This window comes from Zophobas morio, unplaced genomic scaffold (genome assembly GCF_036711695.1).
Source record: "Zophobas morio isolate AGI-343-1 ecotype UQ-CSIRO unplaced genomic scaffold, CSIRO_AGI_Zmor_V1 ptg001076l, whole genome shotgun sequence".
NCBI classification, from domain to species: domain Eukaryota; kingdom Metazoa; phylum Arthropoda; class Insecta; order Coleoptera; family Tenebrionidae; genus Zophobas; species Zophobas morio.
The window spans coordinates 1-27,976 of NW_026973176.1; the positions used below are offsets into that span (position 1 = coordinate 1).

Sequence of the window (27,976 nt, forward strand, 5' to 3'; positions counted from 1 at the left end):
ATTATTATCTACTTTTTACTTCTATTTATTTCTATTAACTCTAAAATAAAGTGATTGTTTTTTAAGTGATTTAGAATTATCATACTTAAAAATTTTAAATTGTATGTTTAATAGTTTTAAAACGAAGTGATCGTTTTAAAGTAATTATATGAATATTATTATAACTTAATTAAATTGTAAATTTTTAATGAAGTGATCATTTTTTCTATATTATTATAATTTAATCTTCTTTATAGTAATTTCTTATTAAACTTATATATTTCTTTGAATAATGGTTTATTATTTATTACGATATTTAATCTAAATTATCAATTTAATTAATTTTTATAGAAGTGCTCGTTTTTAAAGTGACTTCTTATTTATTATTACTTTAATTTAAAATATATATTCAGATGAAGTGTTCGTTTCTAAAATTATTTTTTATTTATTATTATTACAATTTAAATTAAATTATAAATTTATAAATTTTTAAAAAATATCGTTTTTATATAAATTTTATTTTAAATTTACTTTTTATTTTTCTCTTTTTAATAGTTATATATTTAATTAATATATTATAGATGAGTTTGTGAGGTTTATTTATAATTATATTTAAACTTAAATTATATAAGAATTATTTTTACAAACTTTTTTATTACTGGAAGTATTTTTTATTACTATATTATTTTTATTTTTCTAATAATAAAATTAAGTTAATTTTTCTATATATCTTCATTATATTATTATTATTATCCATTTTACATCACTTATTTTTTTTTATAATAATTATTTTTATTTTAATTTTGCAAATAATTTTAAAGGAATTGTTTTTCTTGAGTTTTATTGTATTATTATTAAAACTAAATTTAAGTTAAGAATTTAAGTAATTCATTATTGTAAATATTACTAAAAGTGAATTTTATAACAGATTTATTTATAGAAATCATAAGAAAATTATATTCTACCACTATTAAATTTCCATTATTACATATAATTTTTTATGAAATATAATATATATATATATATATATATATATATATATATATATATATATATTTAAAACATTTTACGGGTTTTAAAAATAATTATTATTTTAAATGCTAAAGTTATTTATTTTTTATTTATAATCTTTATTTATAATACATTATCATTTATTAATACTGACTATAAATTGAAAAATAAAGTTTTAATATTATCTACTTTAATATATATATTAAAAAAAATTTAACTGTTTATTATCATTGTGTTTTTTCTTCAATTTGTATAATTTATATCTATTTAATTCTTAAACCTTTGAACAACTTTTATTTAATTTATTTATAAAGTTATTAATAATTATACTTATAAATTTGATTTTTAAATTTTTAAAACTTTATTATTAAAATATACTAATAAATTTTTTAAAAAAAAAGTTAATATTATTTTTTTTTAGAGACATAGTGATGGTGTCGTTTCGATTCGATTTAAAACGGTTGATGCTGCCGAGCTGTGCGTTAAGGTTTTTTAAAATTTTTAAAAAGAACCAGTTTAAAATAATTTGACACCTTTACAAGTTAATTTGTTTCCTTGTAAGGTGAAAGCTGCCAAAGAAAAGCCATTTTTCTTTTTTGTAGCGAATTTTTTTGTAACATTCCAACTGTAAATCTGTTCAATTTATTATAAAATTGACACTTCTTTAGGTTTCGTTACAAATAAAATTTTAGAAGAACCATTAATATACCAGTTTTATAATTAGGTAACAAACGTTAATTTGCACCTTCGTAATCTTAGCCGCTAGTAAAAAGGCTCTGTTTAGCCTATGCTGTTGCTAATTAATTTCTGAATCCCTAAAAATAATTTAAACGTTACTATAAAGTAGCTAGCATCCAATTAATATTAAATGGAAACCCTTTTATGGTTTTAATTGTTCGTTTGAACTTTTTACCCGCCAAATTAATTTCAGTTCACCATTTTGTTATAAAATGTGTGCTTTTTATATATATACCGAATTAAATTTATACGCAAAATTTATATACTAGTGCAATAATTTTAATAGTAATAACAAAACTTTAAAATATGTGTATATAAAAAATATGATAATAAACAAAAATATATAAAAGCAAAACTTCTTATGAACACAAGTTATATTTGAACATTAACTTTTAAATTAGCAAAAATAATTCCAAAAAATAATAAAGTAAGTTTTTATAAATTTTGTGATTACGTTAGCATTCAGGTTCAAGATTATAGAAATAAATTTAAATCTACAAGGTTTGGTTTCTTTTATCATTTAAAAAATTATAAGAACTATTGTTTAAATAAAAATAAAAAAAATGTATTTATAGATTTTTTTAAAATAAATAATATTGCTGTTCATAATGAAGTCATATATGAATTTTTAAAAATTGTTAAAATCCGTTAATACTTTAACTTTTTTATAATAACCAGTGACTAAAGTTAACACAAATAATTTAAAAAAAAAATAAATAATTTTTTTATAATTATAAATTTTTTAAAAATAACACGAAGTTGGTTTCGTTTGTAGTTAAATTTTAAAAAAAAATTAAATTTTCATTTAAAAAATTAACTTTGCGTTAAGAATTATATATATAAATTATAATTACAAATATAAGCAAAGATTGTTTAAGACAATTTTTTTGTCTATTAATCTTTGAAAACTTAATACAAAACTGTTTTTAGTAGTTAAATTCTAAATGAAATTTAATTTTTAATTTAACAGAATTAACTTTACATAAAAGTTTGTATTTATAATTAAACTAGTTATAATTACACAAAGATTTTTTTCTCTAGAATTGATTTTATAATGGCAAAAAAAAAATTAACTATAAAATAGTTGGAATATATTATTTATAAAAACTAACTTAGCATATAAAATAAAAAAAGATATTTTATAAAAAGATCTTTGGGGATTATTGATTTAAAACAAATTTTAAATTATTTTTAAAGTAATTGTAATTTATTGTATTTAATATAATCTTTATACTAAATTTATAATATTGCCTTAGCTTATGAACGGACGCTGGTTTGGCGGGAGACAAGTCGTGTACGTATAAAACGAAATATAATTATGAATTATAAATTATATAATTAATTTTTACTTAATTTTATATGATTTATAATTTTTAAAAACTCAACTAATTTATTAAATTGAAGTTTAGACGGTTTTATATAATTTTCATGAAGTTGCTCTTAATTTGATTATTATTAGAGCACAAATTTGGGATGGAGTTACTGATTATAAAGTTGAGGAAACTGAACATGAAAGGGAAGATAGATTAAAAAAGTGGGATCAATTTATAAGTGGAGGAAAAACTAATGATTGAGTAAAAATAATTTCCGATAATTTTGAAATTTTGTTAAAATCTTTAAAAAGTATGAAGCTTGTTAGGTACTAATAAAGTTATGTCATCATAATTAATGAGAATGTTATGTAGGGCATCTTTAATTAAAAGTGTTTAAACTTGATTTTACTATAAAAAGTATAGAAGTTATTTTTTGTTAAGAAATATATTTAGCTTGAGAAAAAAAGAGTATTTAATTCAGTTTACATTAAACGTTTTCTTATAGCTAAAAAGATTGGTATTTTTTAAAATTTATAATAGTAGACACTAGTTTTCTAGTTTAAAAATCTAAAGAAAAAAAATTTGTGTTTTTCTTATTTAAATAGTTTTTTAATGTTGGTACTATTGAAATTTTTATATAATATTAGTAAATAAACGAGGATGTTATAAATAATATACATTTTTTTATACCTAAAAAATTAAATGAAACCTTTCCATAGAGCAATATATTCGTTTTTTTGCATCCTGTTGAAATTAACAACTCTTTAATTCTCTTATGAAATAACACTTTGAACAATAAACCATGTGTTGTGCGTCTCTTTTGTAGTATGCCAGTAATACATAAATAGGAAAGGTAAAATCCATAATAAAGCGTATACTGAAGACCAAAAAAGTCGTATATACTGAAAATTGTGGGGTTTTTTAACAAAACACTAAAGCTAGAATTTAAATTTTTTTAATAAATACTTCAACACTCATAGTTTTTAACATAAAAATTATAATTTGAAAGATATGAATATAGCCTTCATCCTTCTTTAAAACCGTTTCAATAAGCTGGGAAACTACTGCCTTATAACTCTGAGCTAATACATAGATTAGCTCACTGCTTAACTCGCTTTAAGTTCCTAGCAGGAATAATTTAACTTTTTTTTCTTAAACGTCAAAGAAAGGAATAAGATGCTTTACTATATTTCATTTGTCGAAAATGATTCTTCTAAAATCACGTTTCAAGTGATTAATTATAACTAATATACTTTTGAGACGCTTACGTAATTCTGGCCAACTTTTTTTTTTAAAATATCTTTATAAGTGTATATATGAAAAAAGGACATACTGCGCTAAATATATAACTTTATTCGTATATTGGCGTAAAACGCTGTCTAATTTAAGACAGTGTCGTGTACCTGATAGAGATAAAATCTTTAAATAAAAACATAGTGAAGTACATATTTATTACATCATATATGAAATCTACATTAATAAAAGGTAGTAACTTGAAGTGAGAAATTGTTTATTTTTCGTTAAATTACAAAATTTTGTTTCTCCTTAAGTCGCAAAACGTAAGCTAGGTGTCGTAAAAATTTACCTGTAATAGATAATAATAAAAAATTAAATAAAAGAAAACACCAAAGATTACTAACCAAAAAGTGGTTTTATATATTTAGCTCAAATGTCTAATGTTCAAAGTACAAAACTGTTAAGTTAAATACCGACGAATTAAGTTAGAGTACAAATATAAATTTTAGAAATATAATTTTTTAAATATATCGATACTAAGAAATGTTAGTTAAACTAATAAAACGTTTCTCAACTTTTAGAAAAGTTGTATTTGTAATTGTATCAATATTTAAACAGATGACATTTACAGAAACACCTTAAGTTTGAAGGTAAATTAAAGAATAGCTAAACTAACTAAAGTAGCTACTTAATATATAAAACAGTAAAACCTTTTATTATTATTATTTAAGCTCTGCAAGTTTTTTGACAGTCTCTGAATTTATTTGTGGGCCCAAGATGGGATTACACTGCATAAGATAAGCCAAAGCCCATAACAGCCAAACACAGAAGGAAGTCATAACAATCATAACTCTGACGATTTGCTGATCTTTTCCTTTAGGTGTAAAGTAATAGCCTGTTAAAGTCACTAACAAAAGGAAAGTAGTAACCACGACTGGTAAGATAACTAAAGACATTGCCCTCTTAGTCGTAATACTTATTGAAAATAGCTTTTAACAGCCACCGGAGGGTCTCGCTTAAGTAATGACTTTGTCCCCAACAGCAGGGGATTAAAACTTGTTACTAAACCCTTTTGTGTTGTGTTCTTGTTTTATTATTATTAAAAGTTGTACCATTATAATATCGTTTACTTTTCTCTTATAAACTTACGTGAATAATATAACTCAAGTTATTATATTACTATTAAAAACATTTTTCCAACTTTTCTAGTTGGTAGAAGTACTAAAGGTATACAGGAAGTACTACTATTGGAAGCTTGTACTAACTTAAATTTTTAAATTAGATTTATGGCGAAGAATTTTAGGTAATTATTATAATAATAAACATTAACAAAAAAATAAAAAAAAATATTGCACAATCAACTTGACCAATTTAAACGCCTAACTCATAGAGTATATTAGCTATTAGGGCACTATTTCAAAGTTTGCTTTATATTAGAAGAAGAGTATTGATAATTTTATAAAGTTTGATGCGAAAACTTTTGAGGATATTCTATTATAACACAACTTTATGGTGTAGGCTCAAGTGTATTTTAACTAGTAACAGACTTGAAAAAAATATTAAAATATTTTATTAATTATAGAATAAAATTTTACTTTTAATTTTGTTATTACGTTAATAATAGATTACTTGTTTTTGAATACTCGGTTAATAAAAGGTGTTTTACTTCTAACAACGGTATGGATTTGCTTTGACCTTACTTTAACGATACATTATCCTTAAAAATATTTTGTGCTAGAAAAATAAAAAATATAATAAAATTTTCATTGCCTACAAAAAACTTCGAAGACTCTCTGCTAACAATTATATTGTAGTAAATTATTTAAATTGTTTTTTTACCTTTATTAGTTTGAGCAATAATGCTAGTATAACAGAACGATGGCCTCTAGTGACATCCCAAAATATATAATATCAATATATAGATTTACATAAATAGAATATTCTTTAACTTCTTGTTCAATAACTTTAATTATAGCGCTTGACAAAGAATCTAAAAGTGTTTCGCTTCTTTCGGAAAAAAATTACTTTAAGAAACGAGAACGACCAAGGTCAATCATATAACCGCACAATCACTCACACTAAAAGATTACTTTAGAATTTCTCGTTTCATTTTAAACACGAATTACTGTTAATTGCAAGTCTGTTGATGCCTTCCTTGCTCTATAAAATAAACCATACTAACTTTACTACTAAACTGCTTAATACGAGCTCAATCACCCTTCGAGTTATAACGAATTTCAATAAAGGAATAACTTTTATTATATTAAAGCTCGTTAAAAAAATATATATACACTATAAAGCTGCCTCTTCCAAACAAAGTTAATACACTATCTACAAAGTTGTGTGGAGCAACGGAGATTCCAGCAGAACTAAAAGTCTTCCAAATCTACAAATTTGCGTGTAAAATCAATTTAACCTCAATTTCTTTAAAATTCTTCTTTCAATTGATTTTGAGCATTTTTATAATAAAAAATTGTATTACAAAACTTAATATTCATAAAATTTAGTTTAAGACGCACATTGAGAAAACTACATAAAACAATCTAAATTCATAAATAAACAATTACAAAAAAAAACCACTATGATTTATAAAGATCTCAGTGGTGTGTGGCTTGCGTTAAACTTAGCTCTAAAACTTAAAAGTAATTTTAAAAATTAATGGTGGTAATGAAAACATTGTATTCATACAATAACTTCTACTTGACAATAATTTTAAAGTTTGAGGTAAAAAAAATAGAAGTTATACTATTATCTTTCAAATCTCAAAGCTATAAAAATTATATTTTTGTGTACGACAATTTTTGTTAATTTTAGATAAAAATTTAGACTTTAAGAAATTCTCAAAAAGAAAGATCAAGATCGTCAAAAGCATCTTTATCATTTGATTTAATTCCAGTTGACAGAGATATTTTATGGGATTCTTTTTCGTCAGATTCCATGATCGTTGTAAAGTCACATAAAGTGGCAAGAGCTCAGCCAAATAACGAGCTTTGTGCTAACTGGACGTGACTACGACAGTGCTTGTATTATTACTCATTCGGATGGCCTCAGGCCGTTCGGGTCTGAGTATATGGTGCTATATGGGTCACCTGGCACGAGTACCATATATATAACCTGACCATCCCAAGCATAGTTAACCAGAAGTTTTATGAACTTCTTTAATTGATGTTATAAAATTTAAGTCCTCATATAGAATCGGCTCTTTAAGTTGAATATATGCAAGGCAACACTTCTTAAAAGTAGCTCTACGGCATTATAATAGCTTTTTTTAACTTAAAAAACGGGTTACTAAAAATCTTAAAAACCGTAAAAGTTTTTGTGCTCGAAAAACTGCTGGTTAAAAAATTAGAGCACAAGCTCTTTGGGCTTCTTTCGTAATTTTATATACAAGGAAGGCATTACTACTAGTAATATTTTAAATAGTAAAAAAACTTGGAATTAAATGAAAATTTTAAAAGTATGGAAAACTTGACGTCTTAAATAACCGTTGATAAGTGACGCATAGCTGAATTTCAGGAGTGGAATCACGACACACAAACGTATGCTGTATATTTTTAAACAGAAATGTATAATTGTAGTGTTTTACTAATTATACTTTTATAACTAAAAGCGTTGTATAAATAATATTTTTTCCTGAGCAAATAAAAATTCCTTAGGAAATTTAAAAATGCTATAAATCACTAACTGTTATGAACTAAAAAAAAATTTCACTCCAGCGTTTATATTTTATTTGAATTTGTTAAACAAAAGTATAATTCGTATATATATCCGTTTCACGATTTATTTTACCTTTTAATACCAAACTTATATAAATATAAATATTTATCCGGTTAATTTTTTTCTTTTCTACCTTGCAAGTAAGAAAGTCCCTCTTTAATGGACCGGGTTTTCCTATTAGAGTATAATGATAAGTGTTGCCTTTACGCAATATACAAGCTTTCTTGTTCTCCTTTTACCTTTTCCTATTAACTTTTGTATTCAAACCTCCCTTTCTTTTACCCCTAAACTTTAGATTTCCTTTTACAGCTCCCTACTCGTTTTTTGTTTTTTTATTATGGTCTTATGTTTACGATCTAAGTTTTAATTTCTCTTTATACTCTTGCTTCTTTCACCTTTTCACGGTTTTTTTGTATGCTGCGTGCTAGTTACCTTAGCAACCCGTGGTCTTCTAGCATAATCACACTAGGCTTGCTTATTTTATGTAAATAATTTTCTATATAAATACTCCTCTGCTTTATAGTAAATTAATCTTTTTTAACGTATCCCCCCACCTTCTTTCTAAACTTGTTGATCGTTACTCACGTTATTGCCTGCAAAAAATCTTTATTTAACTCTTGTTTTACCATTACTTATTTTTCCTCTTTATCTTGTTAGTTTTTAATTTAAATTTTTATCTACCTTCAGTCTCTTTACCCATAAAATTTTAAAGTCTTAATTTTATAACACTTGCAAGGCTCGACGGGCAATGCTCTTTAACTTGTACAAACACTCTTAAATCCACGAATTCTTTCTTTAATTAAACGCATGCCCTCTACGTATTTTCTACACATGGCTTTATTTTTGGGGATCTTGAGAGAAATGTATAGGTGTTTTGAAGGAGTAGCCTGATGTGCACGCTCTTATAAATTTTTTTCATAAAGATTGTGCTTTTTTATATGAAAAATCTATAACTTCCGCCGCAACCCAACGAGTAACTTATGCATGTCCGGAAAAACTATATTTAGTATCATCTAGTATCGCGTCTATTACAAAATTATATTTTCATTTTCATCAAATGGGGCGAAATTAAAATCCAACGAATCTTGGAAAAATATTTTATACACTAAATTTACCTGTTTAATTTTTTGCCAGAATTTTTAGTACTTAGCAAACTTAGCTTATCGAGATCTTTTAATAGTCTTTGCAACATTTCAATCTGAACTAAATTTACAATTTCATTTTGTCAAAATCGACCTATTTATCGTCCTTCCTTCTCTCTTTACAATTAATTATAATTAAAGACAGGTTAAGGATAAAAGGAGTATAAATCTTTTATAATTAAGTGTGCCGGAACTGTTGATTCTCTTAATTTAGACGATAAAACTTTTATTATAAACTTTAAAGCTACAAACTAAAACAAAAAAGTTTATTTTTTAAAATCAAACAAAACTCTAAGATTACGAAACTTTAATAAAAAAATTACTTTTGCTCCCTCGATTCCTTAAAGCACATGTTTTTCTTATAACAATCTCCCACGAGCTCCGGAATGATTTCGCCCTCTCCCACAGAAACAGCCATTTTAACCAAATCATAGTTGATCCGTTCGGAGACGACCGAGTCATGCTTGTAATCCGGATGCTCCGTAACAAATTTGCGGAGATACGCAGCCGTCGTTAGTAGTTCGCCTTTAAGATTAAATCTATTACGCCCCCGCAGCAGCAAAAAGATCTCGTCGGGAAAAACCTTTAGCTCGCTTGGAGATGAGGCTCAAGTACTGTAAGATCCGAAAGCGGGTATGCAGATCAATAGTGATGCTGTCAAGGAAGATGAAGATCAAGGGAACCAAACCGAGAAAATCTCCTTCGCCTTTTACGCAGGGCAGAGGCAGAACGGACGAGATGCATAAACAGAAATAAAAAAACCGTTAATAATCTTGTCTAAAGTCATTAATTCAGTTTCTTTCCCGCAACTTCCTATGACATAAGTAAGAAGAGAAACGCAGCGCTACGAGCAACGCACAACCAGCAGTGAGGATGGTCCGAAAGTGAAAGAGCCCGGAATTAACAGCATCCCGCTTTTGAGCGTTTTGAATGTTTTCGTCAATCTAATGATTTATTAAAAGTAATAAAAATAACTTTTTTATGTTCTTTTACGAGAGAGATGGGGAGGTAGAGATTCAGATTAAAGGAAAGAAACACTCTCGTCAGAAGAACTACGAAAACGACGTAAGCGGCATTTTCAAAATCGGACATCTGGACTTCCATAGGCCTTATATTAGTAATGTTTCTATTAAGGAAATGCATATTTTCTATTGAGTTAACCTGAATTCCACACGCCAGCCAATAGAACTCCCTGGCGGCGGAGGTTTGAAGCGAACGGTTTGCCAGTTGGTGGATTGAATGTTTTCAAAATGCTCGCTCTGCGCTTCATTATCTATTAAAAAAAAAATTAGTTTAGAAATTGCAGTAAAAGCCAGTAAGCAGTACTACCTTGGTGCAGCGACTCCTTGTACACTACCAGAGGATCTCGAATAAAAAGATGGGCCACGTGTTGCGCGAGGAGATCGTCCACGCCTGCCACACGGTAAGGAGGTGTAGAGCATGCAGAAGTGAAAAGCCATGCGACCTTCGGTGACTAGTCGGTTATAGACAAGATCGTCCTTGACAAGCCGAAGATCATTGTACGCGTGCTTGAAAAAGGGGCCGGGAGATATGAAACAGTCAATGGAATCGTATCTCGATTTATTAATGACGAACTTGTTATTCGCTAACGGCTGAGTGGTAAACAGTGAAACTAAATTAGCGTTCGAGTAGTAGTACGCAGTAAAACGACGAGCTTACTATCTGCCCCAACTCCTCCTCCGTCCGGTCGTCCACAGACTGGGCAATAACGTTCCACCGGCAATCCTAGAAAGGGGAATGGGAAATTTAATGGAGCCACGTGTTTCGGGGGCAGTGCGCGGCATACAACATCCGCTAGAAAGCCTCGGTAGATGGGGCTCCCCGCGGAAAGAGCCAGCATGATAGGAGACATGACCGCCAGCTGGTCGTACAAATAGCGAGCAGTGCTCAGACTGCACGCCTGGAAGGTCATCTGCAGACACGAGCAGCCCATGCCAAAACACATGGCGTCCATATATATAGTATCCGGCTTTGCCACGCGCTCGGCAACGCCGTCGGGAGAGACCAGCGGCTAGTGGATTCTCCCTTGAGAGAGACGCGGACGTATAAAAAAGAATATCGACTACTTCTCGAAACGGTCGGACGACAAATTTATCGTGGAAGATGGGGACGGAGATGTTAACTTTAGAGCCCCGCCTCTCACGGATGCTCTTTGTAAGGGTTCTTTGTGCAAAGAATAAGCTTTACTTAAAAAAAAAGGAAAGGAATTAAAATACTCAAAACGAGGGTGGAGGTTAATAAATTCATCAGGAATAAATATAGACTTGGCAATAGGGCCGTAGGGCTCACAAGGCGGATCCGAGCAATAACGGCATCTACAAAGTAAAGAAAAAGCTAAACATCTTAGAAAACTCTTTAAAGTACCCTAATCGTGGAAAGTTTGTTAGGGTTACAAGATACTCGTTGTCTTCCAGAAAAGCTTTAATTTTACGTCTCCTTAAAAAAAAATTACAAAGATTTATACTAATAAATCAAGATCGCCACCTTTTCATCATGCTCTCTTCTACTTCAAGAAAATTAGAAATATCGTGGCCATAGGGTGTTCCCGGGGTGCCTAAAAAAGTTTTCCCCGTAAAGTAAATTTTTTTAAAAAAAAAATAATTTAAATATAACGTAAATACTTTCAATCATGTAGCTGGCATACTCAGGCCTCCACAAGGAATCTATGGCTTCCCTAAATTAAACACTTGGTAAAGTCTAAAAGTTTCATGGTATCGATGTGTTTTGCAATAAACAAAGTTTTATATTTTTTTCTTCTATTATTAGTACTTAAAAATTTTACTTAGTAAAAGGATCTTCTTCCTCTGAGTTAAGAATTTCTAGATATTTAGTAGAGTTTAAAGATAACTTGGCGGCTTTTTCTTTGTCATTTAACTTGACGAAGAAATACTCAACTTCGTCTCCCCATTTTAAAAAATCATTTTGTCTATCTTTTAACTGTAAAGGAGATTATAAGATCATTCAAAAATATATACTGGTTCAGAGATAAAGATTTATATTTTATATAGGATCTTAATACGCTTTTGCTAAAGCGAATGCTACTATAGCCTGGCAAAAAAATTCACCTTACGGTAAACGGATAAAAACTGTTCAATGCCATTTTTTCTGACATGGTCTGCCTGCAGTTTTGCCTCGTCCCACGATAACGGGGCACCGTGAGAAAGAAGGCCCATACTATGATAGCATTAATTATGAAAACAATAAACAATAGCAAGGAGTAAAAAGTTATCTCTTTAGAATAAACTCGTTCTGTTTTAGTTCACACTATAAATTGAACCGCCTTCACCCAATTATATTGGCGTAAGCTGTTAAGCCGCGCACGCCCTGACGATGCAGGTTGTCTGTTAACTGTTTCATTGCTACATGAGAATGCATTACGTTAATGCCTCTTTTAAATGGCTTAAAATTATCTATTTTTATTATTATTTACACATGTTATATTATAAACAGATAATGAATATATTAATAGTATAACAAAAAATTTATTTTTATGTCTACGTTGGGATATCATTCCACCCCCGGATGCTACCCAATCGTCATTCTTACACCTTAACTCACAGAAAGTCTTAAGGAATAGCATGTGGATTAGATGCTTCTTTTTATGGAGGCCATAATCTTTCTCGTGCATGTTACGATAGAATCCTATAGAAAAAAGTTAATCCTCGCTATATGAAGTGTGCACTCCCTTAAGCTTCAGTCTACAGCTAAAGGTCAAATGCAACCAGTGCTGTATGGCCCTACTCCTCATAGACCGGCCTGCACCTTCCTTGCTATACGGAGCCCTGTTCTTATTTGTTAATCTCATATATTCTGTTTATTCTGTTTAGTGATCTGTTGTTATGTTTATGTTTTTTTTGACTCTGTCCGACTTTTTGTGCTTCTATACCGTTGGTTCCTTTCATTGTTTCATATTTAGTCAAGTTGTATACGTTTTTATCTATTGAATATATCTATTCATACACAACTCCCGGTCATCTTCATTGGTGCGTTAGAATTACACTCATGCTGATCGTCTGCATATCGCGCCGTTCCAGTTTAAGATGCGAGAGCCAAAAAACTACTCTTTAGTATAGGTTTCTGAACGGTTTTATAGAAATATACAGCTATTACAACAGTTTTAAGCTAGTCTATTAGATCGGAGGTAAATAATGGTATCTACCTTAGACTCGCTCATGATTAGGGTACCTTTTTGAAACTTAATCGTCATTATGGTTATCGTACTCTGGATAGTCAAAGTGTTGTAGAATACCGAGTTAAGCCAACTACTAAGGTAAGTTTTTAGAATAGTACCAATTTAGAGGATATAGATGTACTCTACTTAATTAACCAGTAATCTATTTGTTTTTGTTCAGAAAAAAGCTAAATATTGTAATACCTAATAGAATCTAACCAAAATGATTCAATAACACGCAAGACGTCTAAAGGGTCAAGCTGAAGGTCCCGGTAAAGAGCTTCATTTCGCACAAACTACGGAGCGCTTGTCATCATGCGAAGCAATCTGTTCAGTCGTACTTGAAGTGCCGACGCTATTGGAATGGGGTCGCAGGGTCCAGGCAGCAGACGCGTAGCTCAGTATTGGCTAGATGAAAGACATGTACAATTGTCGTTCGTTTAGCAGAGAAAGCTTGCTCTTACCGCATAGTAGAGGGTAAAGCGCCTTAGTTGCTGCCTTGGTCTTTTCCACTACACAGTCCACGCGCGGCTGCCAGAAAAGTTTTTTGTTCATGATGACTCCCAAGTCAATTTCGCTTGAGAAGACTACGGAATCTTTACGCCATCAAAGGTTGAGGGCGATAACAAAGGGACACGTTTCTTATTAATTAAAAGCGTTTTGCTCTTCATCGCATTTATATAAACTTTCTAATTAAGTCACCAGTCAGCAAGGGCGTCAAGGTAGCGCGGTAGATGCTTGCATAGCAAGCTGGGAGATTTCGACGTTGAGTAAGTGGCCGTATCAACGGCGTAGTGGGCGATTCGCCTGTGCGTATTTGATGGCAAGGACACATCACTCATGTAAATTACAAATAAAAGGGGCGGGGCGAAAGAAGAGATCTCTGAGGGTCCCCTGCTCTCAGAGATCGCAGTGGCGTCTGTGTATCTTGCACGAGCACGTTGGAGATGTGACCATTTAGATATGACCTCAGCACACGTTGTAAAGGTCATGAGAAACGGATAACGACCGCACTTTGTGCAGCAGACAATCACGCCAAACTTGATCAGATGCTTTTTTAAAATCAAAAAAGACAGCGCCTGTTGCCTTCTCTAAGTTAAATGCGTGAGTGGTCCATTTATTTAAAAGGAGGAGCTGCTGGGTCGTTGAGTGCCCTTACCGAAATCCAAACTAAAACTCTAGCGAGGCGTCCCAAGCGTCAACGACCTCTTTTAGACGGCGCAGTAAACGGCATCACCCATTTTGCCAACCGCCTGACGGAGACTGATGAGTAGGTACTTGGTAGCTGATGGTTTCGGTTTAAGTGTCTTTGGCGGCATCACAATAGTCGCCGTCCTCCATCAGATCGGAAAGGCGCCAAGGACCATCGCACATTTTACTAGATGGTACAGGTATGGCATCTCTGTTAATGACAATTTCTTCAGCATCTCATTAGTGAAGTCATCGGGCCCAGGCGTTTCGTTTGGGTAGCGCTTCATCATTAGCAGTATAGTGAGCAGCTGGCGCATTTTGGGTAGCAAGGACTCTCAAACTTTAAAAAGCAATAGCAATTCCCATTATACCAACTACGTTAAATATATCTTATCTAATTTATATATATTTAAATGATCAATAAAACCAATTATTATCTTACGAAAAAATTAAAAAAAACAATTAAAACGATAGTGTAAAAAAACAAAGTTTAAGTATTAGTTTTTCAATGGAAGTAAGATATAGCTTCTTGTGTTTGCCATATTAAGTATAATATATAAATCCTTATATTTATAATAATTAAATCACTTTGTTAACACACCAACAAGAATTTAGTACTGTACGCATGGGAATGAAATCTAACCTACCACCAAATAAGAAAAATTTTAAGGAAAAAATCTTCCAATAGCAAGGACGTATTAAGAGTAAAGGCTTCATTTTCTGAAAGGATTCGGAGCTTTAATTGTCCCTGGAATTTTTTTATAACTTAGTGTTTGTGATGAGTTACTACGAACTTCGTTCCGATCACACATTTGACCCAGAAGAAATCAAAAATAAATTGGGTCGAAGCCAAATTCAAGCTGAAGCTTTGGCCTTTTCAGAGCAACTTAATAATTTACTTAAGTCTGATAAATTTTTGGTAGAAAAAAATTATATACCTCTTTCATCAGCTGACTTGTTTTTTGATAACATCCGGGACGGAGTTATTTTATGCAAGTTGATCAATGCTGTTAGGGCTGGTTATTCACTAATAAAACAATATATATATATTAATTTACTAGGTTTTTTGATATAAGGAACCATCCCGGAAACGTCTATAAAAACCAATGTTGACTGGAGAAATGCCGATAAGGCTGGCTCTAGAGATATTTTTGAAATTGCTGGGAATCACTCCCTTGCGCTGAAAGCTGCTAAAGATTTGGGTTGTAGCACAGTTAATATAGGACATGAGGATATTTTTCGCGGCAGCCGACACTTAATTCTTGCGATCGTTTGGCAGTTAATACGCTTTCACTTAATGAAAGAAGTTAACCTTATAAGGTTATCTATAGGTTTTACTAGCATTTTTACAGTATTATATTGGCTATTTTTCTCAGTAGCGCTAAGGTTATATAAAAATTTATTGGTTTGCTTTATTAAGAAAATTATTTTTAATATTACTCTCCGGAAGAAGTAATTATTGTCTACAATGTTACCGTTAATTTCAGTCATCCGGAGCTTATTCGTTTGCTGGAACCCGGTGAGAAAATTGAAAAGCTTATCAATATGCGAGCTGAGGATATTATAAAGCGCTGGTTTAATTACCATTTAAAAAAGGTTTAGTTTCACCTTTTTTGCTTTGTAAATTATCGTCAAAGCTTATTTAAAGTGTCTTTTGCTTTAATTTAGGCCGGAACTAACGAGGTAGTAGAAAATTTTGGTAAGGATTTAAAGGATTCCAGTAAATGGGTGACCTTGTTTAAGCAAATTGCGCCAGCTGCATCTCATTCTGCTGGAATAGACGAAGTTTTAAAAACTTCAGATATACTTAAAGTTTATTAATTTATGATAACCACCATTTATTTTAATTTATTTAATTTTTTAGAGAGCCGAACTTTTACTCGGTGTGGCTGAGAAACTCAACTCTCGCGATTTCACCACAGCCGCTGATATTGTGGCGGGACACGAAAGGCTAAACTTGGCGTTTACAGCCACCATTTTCAATAATCACATAGGCATTCACTTTCCTACCGAAGATGAAATCGCAGAGCTCTACAGTGAGCTTACAAATTTAAAAAACTTGGTTATTTATATTTCTATGGACAGCTTTATTTTGTTGAGTTTTCCTAGTAGAATTCTGCATGTACTGAGGAGTTAGAAGAGCTGATTAGAAAAATTAACATAAGTAGCGAAGTTAAACTTAAGTCTTTTACTCAAATCCAAAGTTTAAAGAATAAGATAGAAAACTCTTTTCCTCACCTTTCTGGTCAAGAGGATTTCTCTTCAACCTTTAAAAACTTTATTCAGGCTTTTGAGCTTACTTCTTACCTTCTTCAAAGTATAGTCTATCTTTTAAGGTACTCATTCTTTAAAACTTTTAACAAAAAACTTAATAGACAACGAAAATCCTGCTGATAACGCAACAAAAACCTTGGAGGCTTTAGAGAAAACTTTTAGTCTTGAAAAAGAGCTTTCTATAAAAAAAAATCTTCTTCGAGACACTGTTGTGAATATGAGTGGAAAGTTGAAAGACATTAACTGTGCAATTAGCGACTTGAAGGACATTACGGGCGGCCGAGGAAAAAGTTTCGAGGAAATGCAAAGAAAACTTGAAGAAAAAAGAGCTCAGCTTGCAAGTAAAACGGCTGCCATTGACGAATATACAGCGGCAGCGAAAGACTGTTTAAGTGGCTATGAGGGAAGTTTGGACAGCGCGCTGACCTTCTCCGAAGAAGGCCCCGACAAAGATCGACTTAACGCTGTTGTGGATGCCACCGCGTGGGTATTAAAGGGGTACGTGGACACTATAAACCAGCGGGAGAATGAGGCAAAGCAGATAGAAAACGAAGAGCGACGTCGCCTTGAAGGTTTTTGACTCATTTGTCTTAATTCAATAAAGTTGACTTTTTTCCAAGAGCTGAATGCGGAACTGTCTGACTATCTTAGCGAAGGCCAAAGTAGTGCCCAGGACGCAATCACTAATATGAAACGTCTTTTGGAATTGCTTATTGAAAAATCAAAGAGGCAAGATCTACGAATTAAGAGCCAACAGGTTTTTTTATACTTCGAGCTTCTTGCTTAAAACACATATGATTTATATGCTTATAGGATATAATCCAATACAAAAACAAACTCAACGCGACTATGGGAGAGAAAATTGTGGAAATTGCTCAAATTAGAAAAGAAAATCTTAAAAAGTACGTTTATGTTAACGTTGTCTACATCTTAATAATTAACCATTAACGACTCCGTCAAATATAGGAGCGCGGGCAAAAAAAGTAAAGGTCCCTAAGTTATTAGCTACTGGTAATAAAAGATAAGGTAACAATAAAAAGCAACGTCAAAGAATCTATATTTTATTACTTGGATAAAGCGTGCATATAAGTTCGCTATAATTTTTTCGGTTTGCGATAACCGCTTTTAGTTCTCTAAACATATTGGCCATCTCCATTTGGTCTACAGTGCTTCCCTGTTCCTCGACTTCGTGTGGTTCGCACCGGCTCTGACCATCTTTAGACATAGATAAAATTTTTTGCTAAACGATAAAAGTAGCTATTATACCTATTATAGCAGCGCCACCCTTTTCTTCGAATACAGTTAAAACCTGCTCATCGTTACCACCTGGTTGCTCTTTTTCTACAAGTTTTAATTATTAAACCTTGATTTTATTAAATCAGTAATTTTTTTTAGCTTTTGTTTGCTAAACTTAATTCTTATATGTTTTTAGCTAATTAGCATTTTTACAGATGATTAAGTTGACGAAAATCAATTTTTATTGACTAACTTACCTTTCCTTTTTCCCTGGCATACTCGGTTAGTTGAAATTATAGGGCCGGATTGGTTAATTAAGGATAAGATTTGGGACTGAGCCACTAAAATATCGTCATGCAAAGTCCTCAGTTGACCGGTAATAGTAATACGGGACAGAGCAGCGTTTCCGTTTTCCTGCAGCTGACCGGTAATAGTAATACGGGACAGAGCAGCGTTTCCGTTTTCCTGCAGCTAGAAACAGCGTGGCAAGTCTTTTCTTAAAAAGGTTGTAAATAGCTTACGTCGCTCAAAAAGTGTTTGCACAGCGATATTCGCTTTATAGACATCTTTAAAACTTTTTTCGTCGAAATAAGGCGTCTTAAGATTAAACTAGTATTAGTGGGCTCGAAAGTTTTGTAAAAGGCCGGGTTGACAAACTCACTGTCCAAATTAACTTTTCCAAATGACCAGTTTGGGCGGTTCTTGAGAAGGCTATTGCCTAAAAGCTCTGATAGCTCTTTTAAGATGTTGTTGAGATAAGTAATATTCACTACTTCTAATAGCTTATCAAATAGGTTGTTCTTAAGAAAAGAGGTGTGCCTACTCCGCGAGTGTAATAGGCCGCAAAACTTTCTATGGGGCCAAATTTTAGTTAAAAATATGTTCGTTTTTTTTAACGTATAGGCTTCTTTAAGACACGAACTTGTTAGATGTATAAGGCAAAGAAAGCAAACTAACTTTCTTAAAAAGAAGGAACGATACAATACCAATGTACTGAATAATTCAGTTAAGAATTCCAGAGTCATCAACTCATAACTAAAGGAAAGTGGGTCTAAACGTTCAATTTTATCTAAGGACAACATAGGTAAATTAACTTGTTCATTGCTTATTTCATTCCATAAAGTTCTTAACGTTGGGCATTGAAAAGCCTGCTCAATTGAATATATTATAAAAAAATCTCAAGTAGTTCCATTTAAAATCTTACGTCTAGCTCTTCGAAATCCTTTAATTCCGACTTGATCACGTCCGAAAAGGAATGATAATCTAGAAGAGCTGACTGTCGGCCATATATTTTAGTTGCCTCTATACATACGTAGGTTATTGCTTTACAAAGGTTAGTCGCTCTGGAAAAAAAAGCTTTCTGTTTACAATCCTCAGAAAGAAAAGATGAAACATCATTATTGCATTTTTGGGTTTTATAGCAGTGAGTATCAGAATGATATCCCTGCAAAAGAGCTTGGAAAGAGCTAACGTCTCGTAGACCTTTGGACAAAAGTTTGGAAAATTTGATATTCTCGCTCACAAAGCTACCTAATATATGAATAGGCACTTCTTTTGAAAAAGTATAAGTTTCATAACCACTAAAAGTTATTGATTTTATACATTTAAAGTTAGAACAATTCAAATATATATATATATATATCCAGTTAACACAAGTTGACAATAAAGTGAAAACAGTTTTAAAGATGTTTTTAATAATAATAATGATAATATTATTATCACGGCTAATTTTATATTTATTACTATGAGTAGTAGTGGTAATAATAGTGGCAGGTGAGGATAAATCCTTAGCGTCATCATTTTTAAATATTAGTTTTGGATTTTTAAGAAAAACAGTTGAAAGACTAGGAAACCAACGGAAAATTAATTGTATATCAGTTGTTATCAAAAGACGTGATTCTAAAATGGTAATAACAAATTTTGTAGGGAAATCATAAGCTTTTTTAAATTCCACGTCTCCGATAGCCATGGCGTTAAACCGAAAATTCATCCAAGAAAAATGCAGTGAAGACAAATTAGCCGTTGCCGGCAACTTAAAATTAAGCAATTAATATCTCACGAGTTGAGTTTACCATAAACTGTTTAGGGAAAAGACGTGCCCATTACCCCCAAGTTTAGCAAGGGCTGCACCAAAGGGAATGGAACCCCCAATATTGATTTTGCGCGTCAACGCTCTTATAACTAGAGTGCACTATATATTGTCTAGTTTCGGTGAAATGTTATTTCGGTATAGCCTCTTTCAACTCCCAAGTAGAACCTTGAAAAAAAGAAATTGTAAACCTTTTTTTTCCCCTCCTTGGCTACGAGTATTGCTTTAAAACAGTGCATTTTTACGAAGTTTTAACGAGTTTTGAAAATGAGACCCTGATTATGAGCTACTTCATAGCCCCCTTATATTTAACGGCCCCTAAAAATCCTCTGCGGAGGGATTTTTTGATTTTCATGGATGAATGTTATTGTTACCCGAAGTAATTATAGGAGTGGTTTCTTTAAAAAGTAGATGTTTGTCAACACATGCGGCGTTCGTGTGCATCAAATTATGGGGGGTAGCTAACCCACAAAAAAAATACACAATAAAAAAAAAAATTTTTTTTTAACTTTATTATATACTCCACGTTGACCATTTGTTTAAACTGTAGAGCTTTAAATTACATATAATAAAGCATATACTAAAAAAATGAAGTTGTGTTGCACGACAATCTTTTAACATTTTTAAAAATACAAATTTTGAATTTGTTTTAGAATGTCCTATTTTCATATTTAATTAAACATCATTAGAAATGTCCTATTTTCATATTTAATTAAACATCGCGAACTAACGACAACAAAGTTACAACACCCTTCGAATATTAGCTTAGCTTTAATTGTATAAAATCTCTGTTTTAGTTTACTTACAACAATTCATTATTGGCCTTGCTTGTTAAAATTAATACACACGTTTAGACAGCGTAAAGGTGAATAATAGTGCTAAGAAAGTAAGACTGGGAGACATTATATATTAAGGACATGAAGTTAGAACGTTAGATTTGAAACCGAAGAAGTTGAACTAAATTGATCTTAAAATGTTTATGTAGTTGATCTGAGTATTTAATAATGTTAACTTGGTGGTGATTAGAGAAAAACGTATAAGAGATAAATACACTCGCAAGCACTTTAACATGAGAAAGACCGGTAGTATAAAAAACATCAAATTTTTCTTTATTTAAATAGGTTTCATTATAGAGTGAGCTTTTTACTAACACTTTAGTAACCTTTTTTATGTTTGAGCAAACTTATTTCGCCATTCCTCATATGCAACTTGTCATGTACATTAACCGTTTATTAATTTATTCATTAGCAATACCACCTGGTCTGCTGTACAGGCAGCTGTGGCTCTTCCCCGCCTCGCTCTTAGCTGGTGCCTGGTTTAATCTTTAATTAGCCAAAAGCAAGTATCTTTAAATTAGGGGTAGACAAATTGCACTACTTATGCAGTTGATCTAACAGCAAGGATTTCCATAGAAATGGCATTAATAAAGCTGTCGTGGTAGTCACACGAGAATTGTGTAGTGGTGAAAGGTGAAAGTGGCGATACCGGCATTATATCCTTTACTGTGCTGCAACAGCAGACTCTCATTGGGCAAAAAGCGAAGTCTGGAGATTATGTGCAGTTGACCGGCCATAACATACGTGCCCACGGCTTGGCAACTTTTAGTCTCCACGACAAAATGAACTACTTAGCGCTCGCACTATATGCTTTTTACCGCGATTCCCAAATAGAGCCGTTGGTAACCATTTTTTACCTCAAGTAGCTGGGAACGCCGACCATCTATTAGCGGAGAAAGTCATCTACTAAATAAAGGGCGATTTAAGCTACTGGCGCTAGGCGTGGTCGGAACTAAAAAAAATACCAATCCCCCCCCCCCCCCCTCTTATCCTGACTTGTAAACTATTAATTATGTTTAAGAGCTCGGGTATTGAAAGTATAGTTAAACTTTTAAAAGGTCATCCGCCACTCAACAAAATTTGGGGCTTTATTAACTCTTTACCAAAGGGTCAAATGCTAAAAAAGGCTTTAATACTAGTGCAATTTTATGTCGAGAAAGCCATAAATAATGTATGATATCATAGACATCTTATAAATGGCAAACTGTAAATTAATAAACCCTTTTTAAAAGATGGAGGATTTAAGTTTAAGATAGAAGCCCTAACTTTTGGTTGTAACCTTTGTCCCTCTGGGTTTTTTTATCTTCCCTTCTGGCACTCTCAAAGCCAATAATGTTTCCCTTCTGCAGTATGCTAATGACGCTGCGATTAAAACAAGTTCTAAATTAAGCTCGTTGGGTAAAAAAGATAAAATTATAACAGCTTACTTTAAAATTTATCTCATATTTAATAAACTTAACTATAATTTGACTAATTTCAAAGCCTTTCGAGCTGGCGTTGGAGGAATCATTTTACCAGTGAGAAACTTACAAAACTACTATAATAACGTTAACAACAATAACTTTATAGCTCGCAGGCTATTATCTTTGCATAATTATTAACCTCAAAGTCAACTGGGTCGCAATATAGACTACTTAACTAATAGACTCAAAATTTTCATTATATTTCAATACCCCCTACTATTTAAAAACCCAATTAAAGCTATATACCAACTTCTTTTATAAATTGTATCTTAAGGTACTCGCATATGCATTTTCTGCTTGGGTTTATTCACAATGAGACACTTAGTAGGCTGCAATTCTACATAAAAAATTTTCGACTGTGTACCAATGCCTTGTTTATAAAAAAATTTTCTTTAGCACTGTAAATGTTATAATATAATATATTTGTAAACCAATAAAAGTCACAGAAACGACAGACGAACAAAACGACGAGAAGAGAAAGGTGAGCAGCAAAGCCATAAACATTTAAATAAGTGGACACGGGCTTTTAATAATGAAATAATCGAAACCCACTAAAAAATTTGATGTCCCCTAATAATTACAGACTAATAGTAAGACTAATTTATTACAAAACCAATAAAAAAAACAACGGAAAAAATATCTCAAGCTTTCCCACAAGCACTCCAAATAAAAATAACTATCGATGTTGATAACCCACAACCCTATATGGTATAGCAACATATAAGAGAACTAAGCACCTCGTTTGAACATAACTTAACCTGATAACTAATATTCTAGTATTGTTACCCCCACCACCCAAAATAGTTAGCTGCTGCTATTAGTTATAACCTGTATAAAAAGTATAAAACATCACAAAACATTTTTAGCGGCACTTCATCTGAACCTCGACTTCCCATTCTAAATGTGGGTTGTTGACTCAATTTTAGTATCGTTATGTACTTTACATTTTTTATAATAATAGAACCAAAATTTAATATTGATAGATTTCATATTCTTTTGTTTGACTTTAGTTAAAATATATTGGAATATATTTGTATATTTATTACAAATAGTTTTAAAATTTTTACTTGGCTTCTTTATTTATCCTTATTTATTTTATTTCGGTTTTTATCATTTTGTTATCTTACTTACATCTTTCTTCGTATAATTTGCTTATGGGCTAGTGAGCGATCTGAAAAATTACCTATTCTTTAAAGGTGACCGGTTCCTTCTTTGTTCTCTTTTGGTTCCAGAGAAGAATAAGGGTTAAGTAGTTAAGATGTGCAGTGCATACCGGTTGTAGTATAGCAACATTAAATTTTTACTGACAAAAGAAAAAAGGCGCTTAGCGTGGGATGCAATTATAAGTAGAATTGACGATAGTTGTTTTCAGTTGTAAGACAAGTAACGAGAAAAAAAGGTGAGATAGTATCAAAAAGAGGCGTTACTACTAGCGAAGTGAAGTTATCGCGTACTGCTATGAGTCTGCTCCAAATATCAAATTGCCTGCAACAAACTGGCGTCTGAAAAGCAGTTTTTGTAGGTAAAAATGAAACCAGAGTAAAGTGTCAGAGGATTTTTTGGATAGATATAACTGTTTAATTGATCGTCTAGAAGCTCACACAAGTAGTTATTGCTTTTATGACCCCGTAGTATTTGACCGATTCTTGAGCATCTCGCTTGGGAGCGATTCATTAAACCTTTTTAAAAGTAATAATCTAATGAAAAAGTGCACTTTGGGTGAAGCCCAGGAAACACTTATACAATTTGCATAGGCCCGACAAATAACCCACAAGTTACAAGACGTAAACTCAAATATAAAAGAGCATACGTTAAAGGCCACATTCTCTTAAAACAAAAAGGAAATCCATGATTACATTAAAAGTAACAGAAAGTTTAACTTTTCAACTCAAACAAGCTATGACTACGGGTTTAATAGTACAGTCCGCAAGCGAAGCGGGAAACCAAGCTATAACGAGGACCTAGGTTTTTTCAAAAACAAAGCATGCCATAACTGTGGGAAATTGGGTCACTTCAGAAGAGAATGCAAAATCAAGAATCCTAATTTACCACACCACCAGTTATAAGTGCACTACGCCCGAGACTATCATTTAAAACCAACCGAATCCCTTTTCTTAGGAGACTACAGTTCGAATAACGAGTACCCGACATTACCTATGCGTGAAGCAATTTTTAATTCCGATACTAGTTGCCATTTATCTGAGACAAAAGGATGGTGTAGAACTTTAAATCTTCTAGAGAAACGGTTAAAAGCTTTAAAGATAACAATATATCTCACGGAGAAGTCACCTTTATGGACGGACCGGACTGCTCTAATAACCGCGTTGGGAAATTCTGCATTTCTGGAAAAGTTATTATATTTGACAAAGAAAAAGTGATATTACTAACCAAGCTCTATGAACTATCTAAACTAATACCAAACTAAACTAACTGGTAGAAGAGAAAATGCCAAGATATACTATTGCTACAGAATTTGTAAATTTAACGAATTTTAAAATGGAGTGGCAGAGAATTTTAGGCCATTTGGGTTCAAGGAAACTTTCCAGAATTTTGAGAAGCGCAAACTTGGAGTGCAGCAAATTCATGACCTTAGGTGAATTTCTTGCTTAGAGGCCAATATTAAGGAGATTTAAATCGGAAGGGAAAATATACTGGGTTATTCACATTTAAATATATGCGAAGGACTAGTAGTCGAATCACATGGACCACACCTTCTTTAGTTTTACGAATCAAAATGGGCTTTAACCATCGTGTGTAAATACACTCGAGTGTTTAGGTTCTTTTCTAAGGTTTAAAGCTGAGGTTCACATCAAAATGAGTAAATTTTAGGTAACACTCTAGTATACCGATACGACGCAAGAAGAATCTATAGTGATAATGGCGGGTAATTCACATCAAGGAGTTGGATTCTTATGTAAACGATAAGATGATTGATCCCACCTACACAGTACCAGATACACTAACGCGCACTCCCTTGGCTAAAAGGTTTAACGGATTATTGAAGTTTATGTCTATGGCGATGCTGAAAGGGGCGGGACTGGCTAATCATTTTTATACTAAAGCAATGAACGAACCATGCTGCAAACCTCCTTAATTTGAGTTCACTTGCTTGGAAAATTTTTATGGCGTAACTCCGAATTTTAAATAAGTTTAAAGTATTTGGGTCTACGGTATACTATAATAATCCGTAATCAAGTAAACTCTTCAGTCATGGCAAGTAAAGGAATGCAAGAACTTGTATCACCTCAAAATAACCCAATGAATCTATACAACAGTATGCTAATAGACTCGATTACATCACACGGCGAATACAGGAACAATGCACGATTTCTGCACTAACAACATAGATGCCATAATCACAGGCCTCCGCAAAGATAGCACCTGTTTACAAGTGTGGTGATGAACTTTTTTTATAAGATATAATTTCCTTAGAGCAATGTTATAGCAACAGTCCCTAGATATTAGGCTTTAATTAAGCTTTAAATTCTTTATTGGATGCAAAAACTAGGAAACAAATAGAAGCAAACACTCCTACTGATCTCTGTACTACTAATGAAAGCTCAAATCTAAGAAAACTTCTCACAGAAACTCAGTCCTTATATATATTTGCGAAAAATGCACGATTACCACAGAAGGATGTGTTGCCCCTTCTCAAAAAAATGATGTACCCTTTGAAGAAAATTGGGTCATATTGAGACAGTATGCTTCCCGAAGAAAAATAATAATAAAAAGCAGCAAAGAAATATCAATCCCACGAATGATCTCTCTATGGCACGGTACTTAATGATTACGACATGATACTTGACTCTGCCGCTTACCCATATTTTGTTGAAGATAAAGTAATCCATAGTGTACGAAGTGACAAAACCACTATCAACACAATAAATTCTGACATAAACTCTTATTATTCCGGTATTTTAAATTTCTTCGATAATGGTAAATCAACTTATAGCCCAAAATATAAGCAATTTAATATCTGTAAGGAAGCTTGATGAGAATGGATATAACATTAAATTTAAAAACAGAAGTTATAATCCAGAGATACATTTTGCCTGTTGCTTAAGGCCGTTTGAAAGTGGTATATAATTTAAATCCCAAAAAAACGGTAAATTCTACGCTTCTGCATACTATTCAAGGCAAAGAACTGTGTTTATACCTCCTAAACACTGCAAACATGGACGTAATTGTTACAAATAAAGAATATTGTACCAGGATTTCAACCTTTTACAAATAATATATGTGAAGTATGGGCTAAAAATGTAAATTGAATAAGAAAAAAGTGAACAAGATTAGCCAAACAAAATGTTTGAGGAAGCCTGGTTAACTTCTATACACCTTAGAGTGAAATTTAATCCCTTATGATGGAATTCATTATGTCATTATTGGAACGTATGCAAAATTCAAGTATGTAACTAAAATATTGTTAAAACAAAAGACGAAAATAAAATCAAATTAATGTTTAGTTATAATGCCATAATAAACTTATTAGAAACAAGAAATTTAATAACACTACTCACACAGCATGTACTGCAGAGATTAGGTCAGGTAAGGGTAACGAATACATCAATAAAATTTTTTAAAAGAAAACTGGGCAACAAGGAACACTGTTTACTACAACTCCCAAGGATACGCCACAGTATCTGCTTAGTGAAAGTATGATACAAACCTTTTGTAACATTACTAAGTGTATTCTAAAACATTTCCTACTTCTTTGACACCAAAATGCCTTTAACTTCAGTTCAAGAACTTTTTTTATAAAATAAATAGAGAGCGCTTTAATAACTTGCTAAGTGAAAAAATTAATAGCTATAATAAAATTAAAACTTTTTTAAGCAGTATAAAAGAGAGTTTTACCCACGCTATTTAGGTGCTCTGCTTTTCAGTAATATATTATATACAAAATATTATTTTGAAGGAAGAAAGTCGGAAGAGAAAGAGAATACTTAGACAGTAAAAAGTTTAAAAAACCTAAAGTTCGATTGTGAGTTTAGTGTGGAGGCTTAGATGTAATTAAAATAAAGAAAAAAGTAGTTAGCTTATTTAAGGTCAGTTCATAAAGTATATCATTCAACCTAACACAGTTAGAACTTTAATGCTGCTTCTCGTACAAACAAGTAAGATAACTAATGGGTGACTCCTCAATAAGTATTTATAATCCATTGCGTTTGAAAATGACTAACTAGTTCTTCTGTTTGACTAAATGATAAATAACTTCGTGCTTTGACGTACTTAAAGGGGGGAAATTGTTAACGTATACTTGGTTACACAATTGATTTACCAACATCTAAATGATTTCAGAAAGTGGGCAAAATAAGTGGCTATAATATTTTTCAAATTTTTTAAATCTTTATATACTTGCGAATTTTATTCGCACAGCATTTTGGTGTTTGAAGAAAACATGTCACAGCTTAACAGATTTTATGGAAACCGGAGAACGTAACAGTAGCCCTTAACTAATTGAGAATCATTGTATTTCCAGCTTTGTAAAAAGCATTTGAGGAGCGGGCACTAAGGACTTAAATATAGATTGACTAAATGTGTATAAGTCGACGCTTAAAT

The 27,976-nt window shown here is 31.9% G+C and overlaps 2 protein-coding genes and 1 long non-coding RNA gene across 3 annotated transcripts; 2 read left to right on the forward strand and 1 right to left on the reverse strand.

Annotated features, from left to right (window-relative positions):
• The first annotated feature begins 1,392 nt into the window (after window positions 1–1,392).
• On the forward strand, window positions 1,393–3,249 carry LOC135122310 (uncharacterized). Its single transcript, XR_010279328.1, has 3 exons — window positions 1,393–1,477; window positions 2,985–3,022; window positions 3,188–3,249. It is a non-coding gene; the product is annotated as an uncharacterized LOC135122310 (long non-coding RNA).
• Window positions 3,250–9,380: 6,131 nt separating this feature from the next.
• Window positions 9,381–12,361, reverse strand: LOC135122312 (glutamate--cysteine ligase catalytic subunit-like). The gene is made up of 18 exons (XM_064046510.1): window positions 12,223–12,361; window positions 11,940–12,094; window positions 11,779–11,831; window positions 11,642–11,711; window positions 11,522–11,593; window positions 11,374–11,472; window positions 11,224–11,320; window positions 10,944–11,168; window positions 10,817–10,882; window positions 10,602–10,749; window positions 10,466–10,549; window positions 10,298–10,409; window positions 10,130–10,244; window positions 9,999–10,080; window positions 9,899–9,949; window positions 9,720–9,842; window positions 9,460–9,661; window positions 9,381–9,387 (listed from the first exon to the last, which is right to left on the reverse strand). The coding sequence occupies exons 1-18, from the start codon at window positions 12,328–12,330 to the stop codon at window positions 9,381–9,383; spliced, it is 1,869 nt and encodes a 622-aa protein (XP_063902580.1). The 5' UTR covers window positions 12,331–12,361.
• A 2,067-nt stretch (window positions 12,362–14,428) lies between these two features.
• On the forward strand, window positions 14,429–17,830 carry LOC135122309 (uncharacterized). Its single transcript, XM_064046505.1, has 12 exons — window positions 14,429–14,598; window positions 14,673–14,719; window positions 15,290–15,538; window positions 15,596–15,839; window positions 16,007–16,115; window positions 16,188–16,331; window positions 16,384–16,581; window positions 16,632–16,836; window positions 16,895–17,365; window positions 17,414–17,550; window positions 17,607–17,695; window positions 17,760–17,830. The coding sequence occupies exons 1-12, from the start codon at window positions 14,429–14,431 to the stop codon at window positions 17,788–17,790; spliced, it is 2,094 nt and encodes a 697-aa protein (XP_063902575.1). The 3' UTR covers window positions 17,791–17,830.
• The last annotated feature ends 10,146 nt before the right edge of the window (window positions 17,831–27,976 follow it).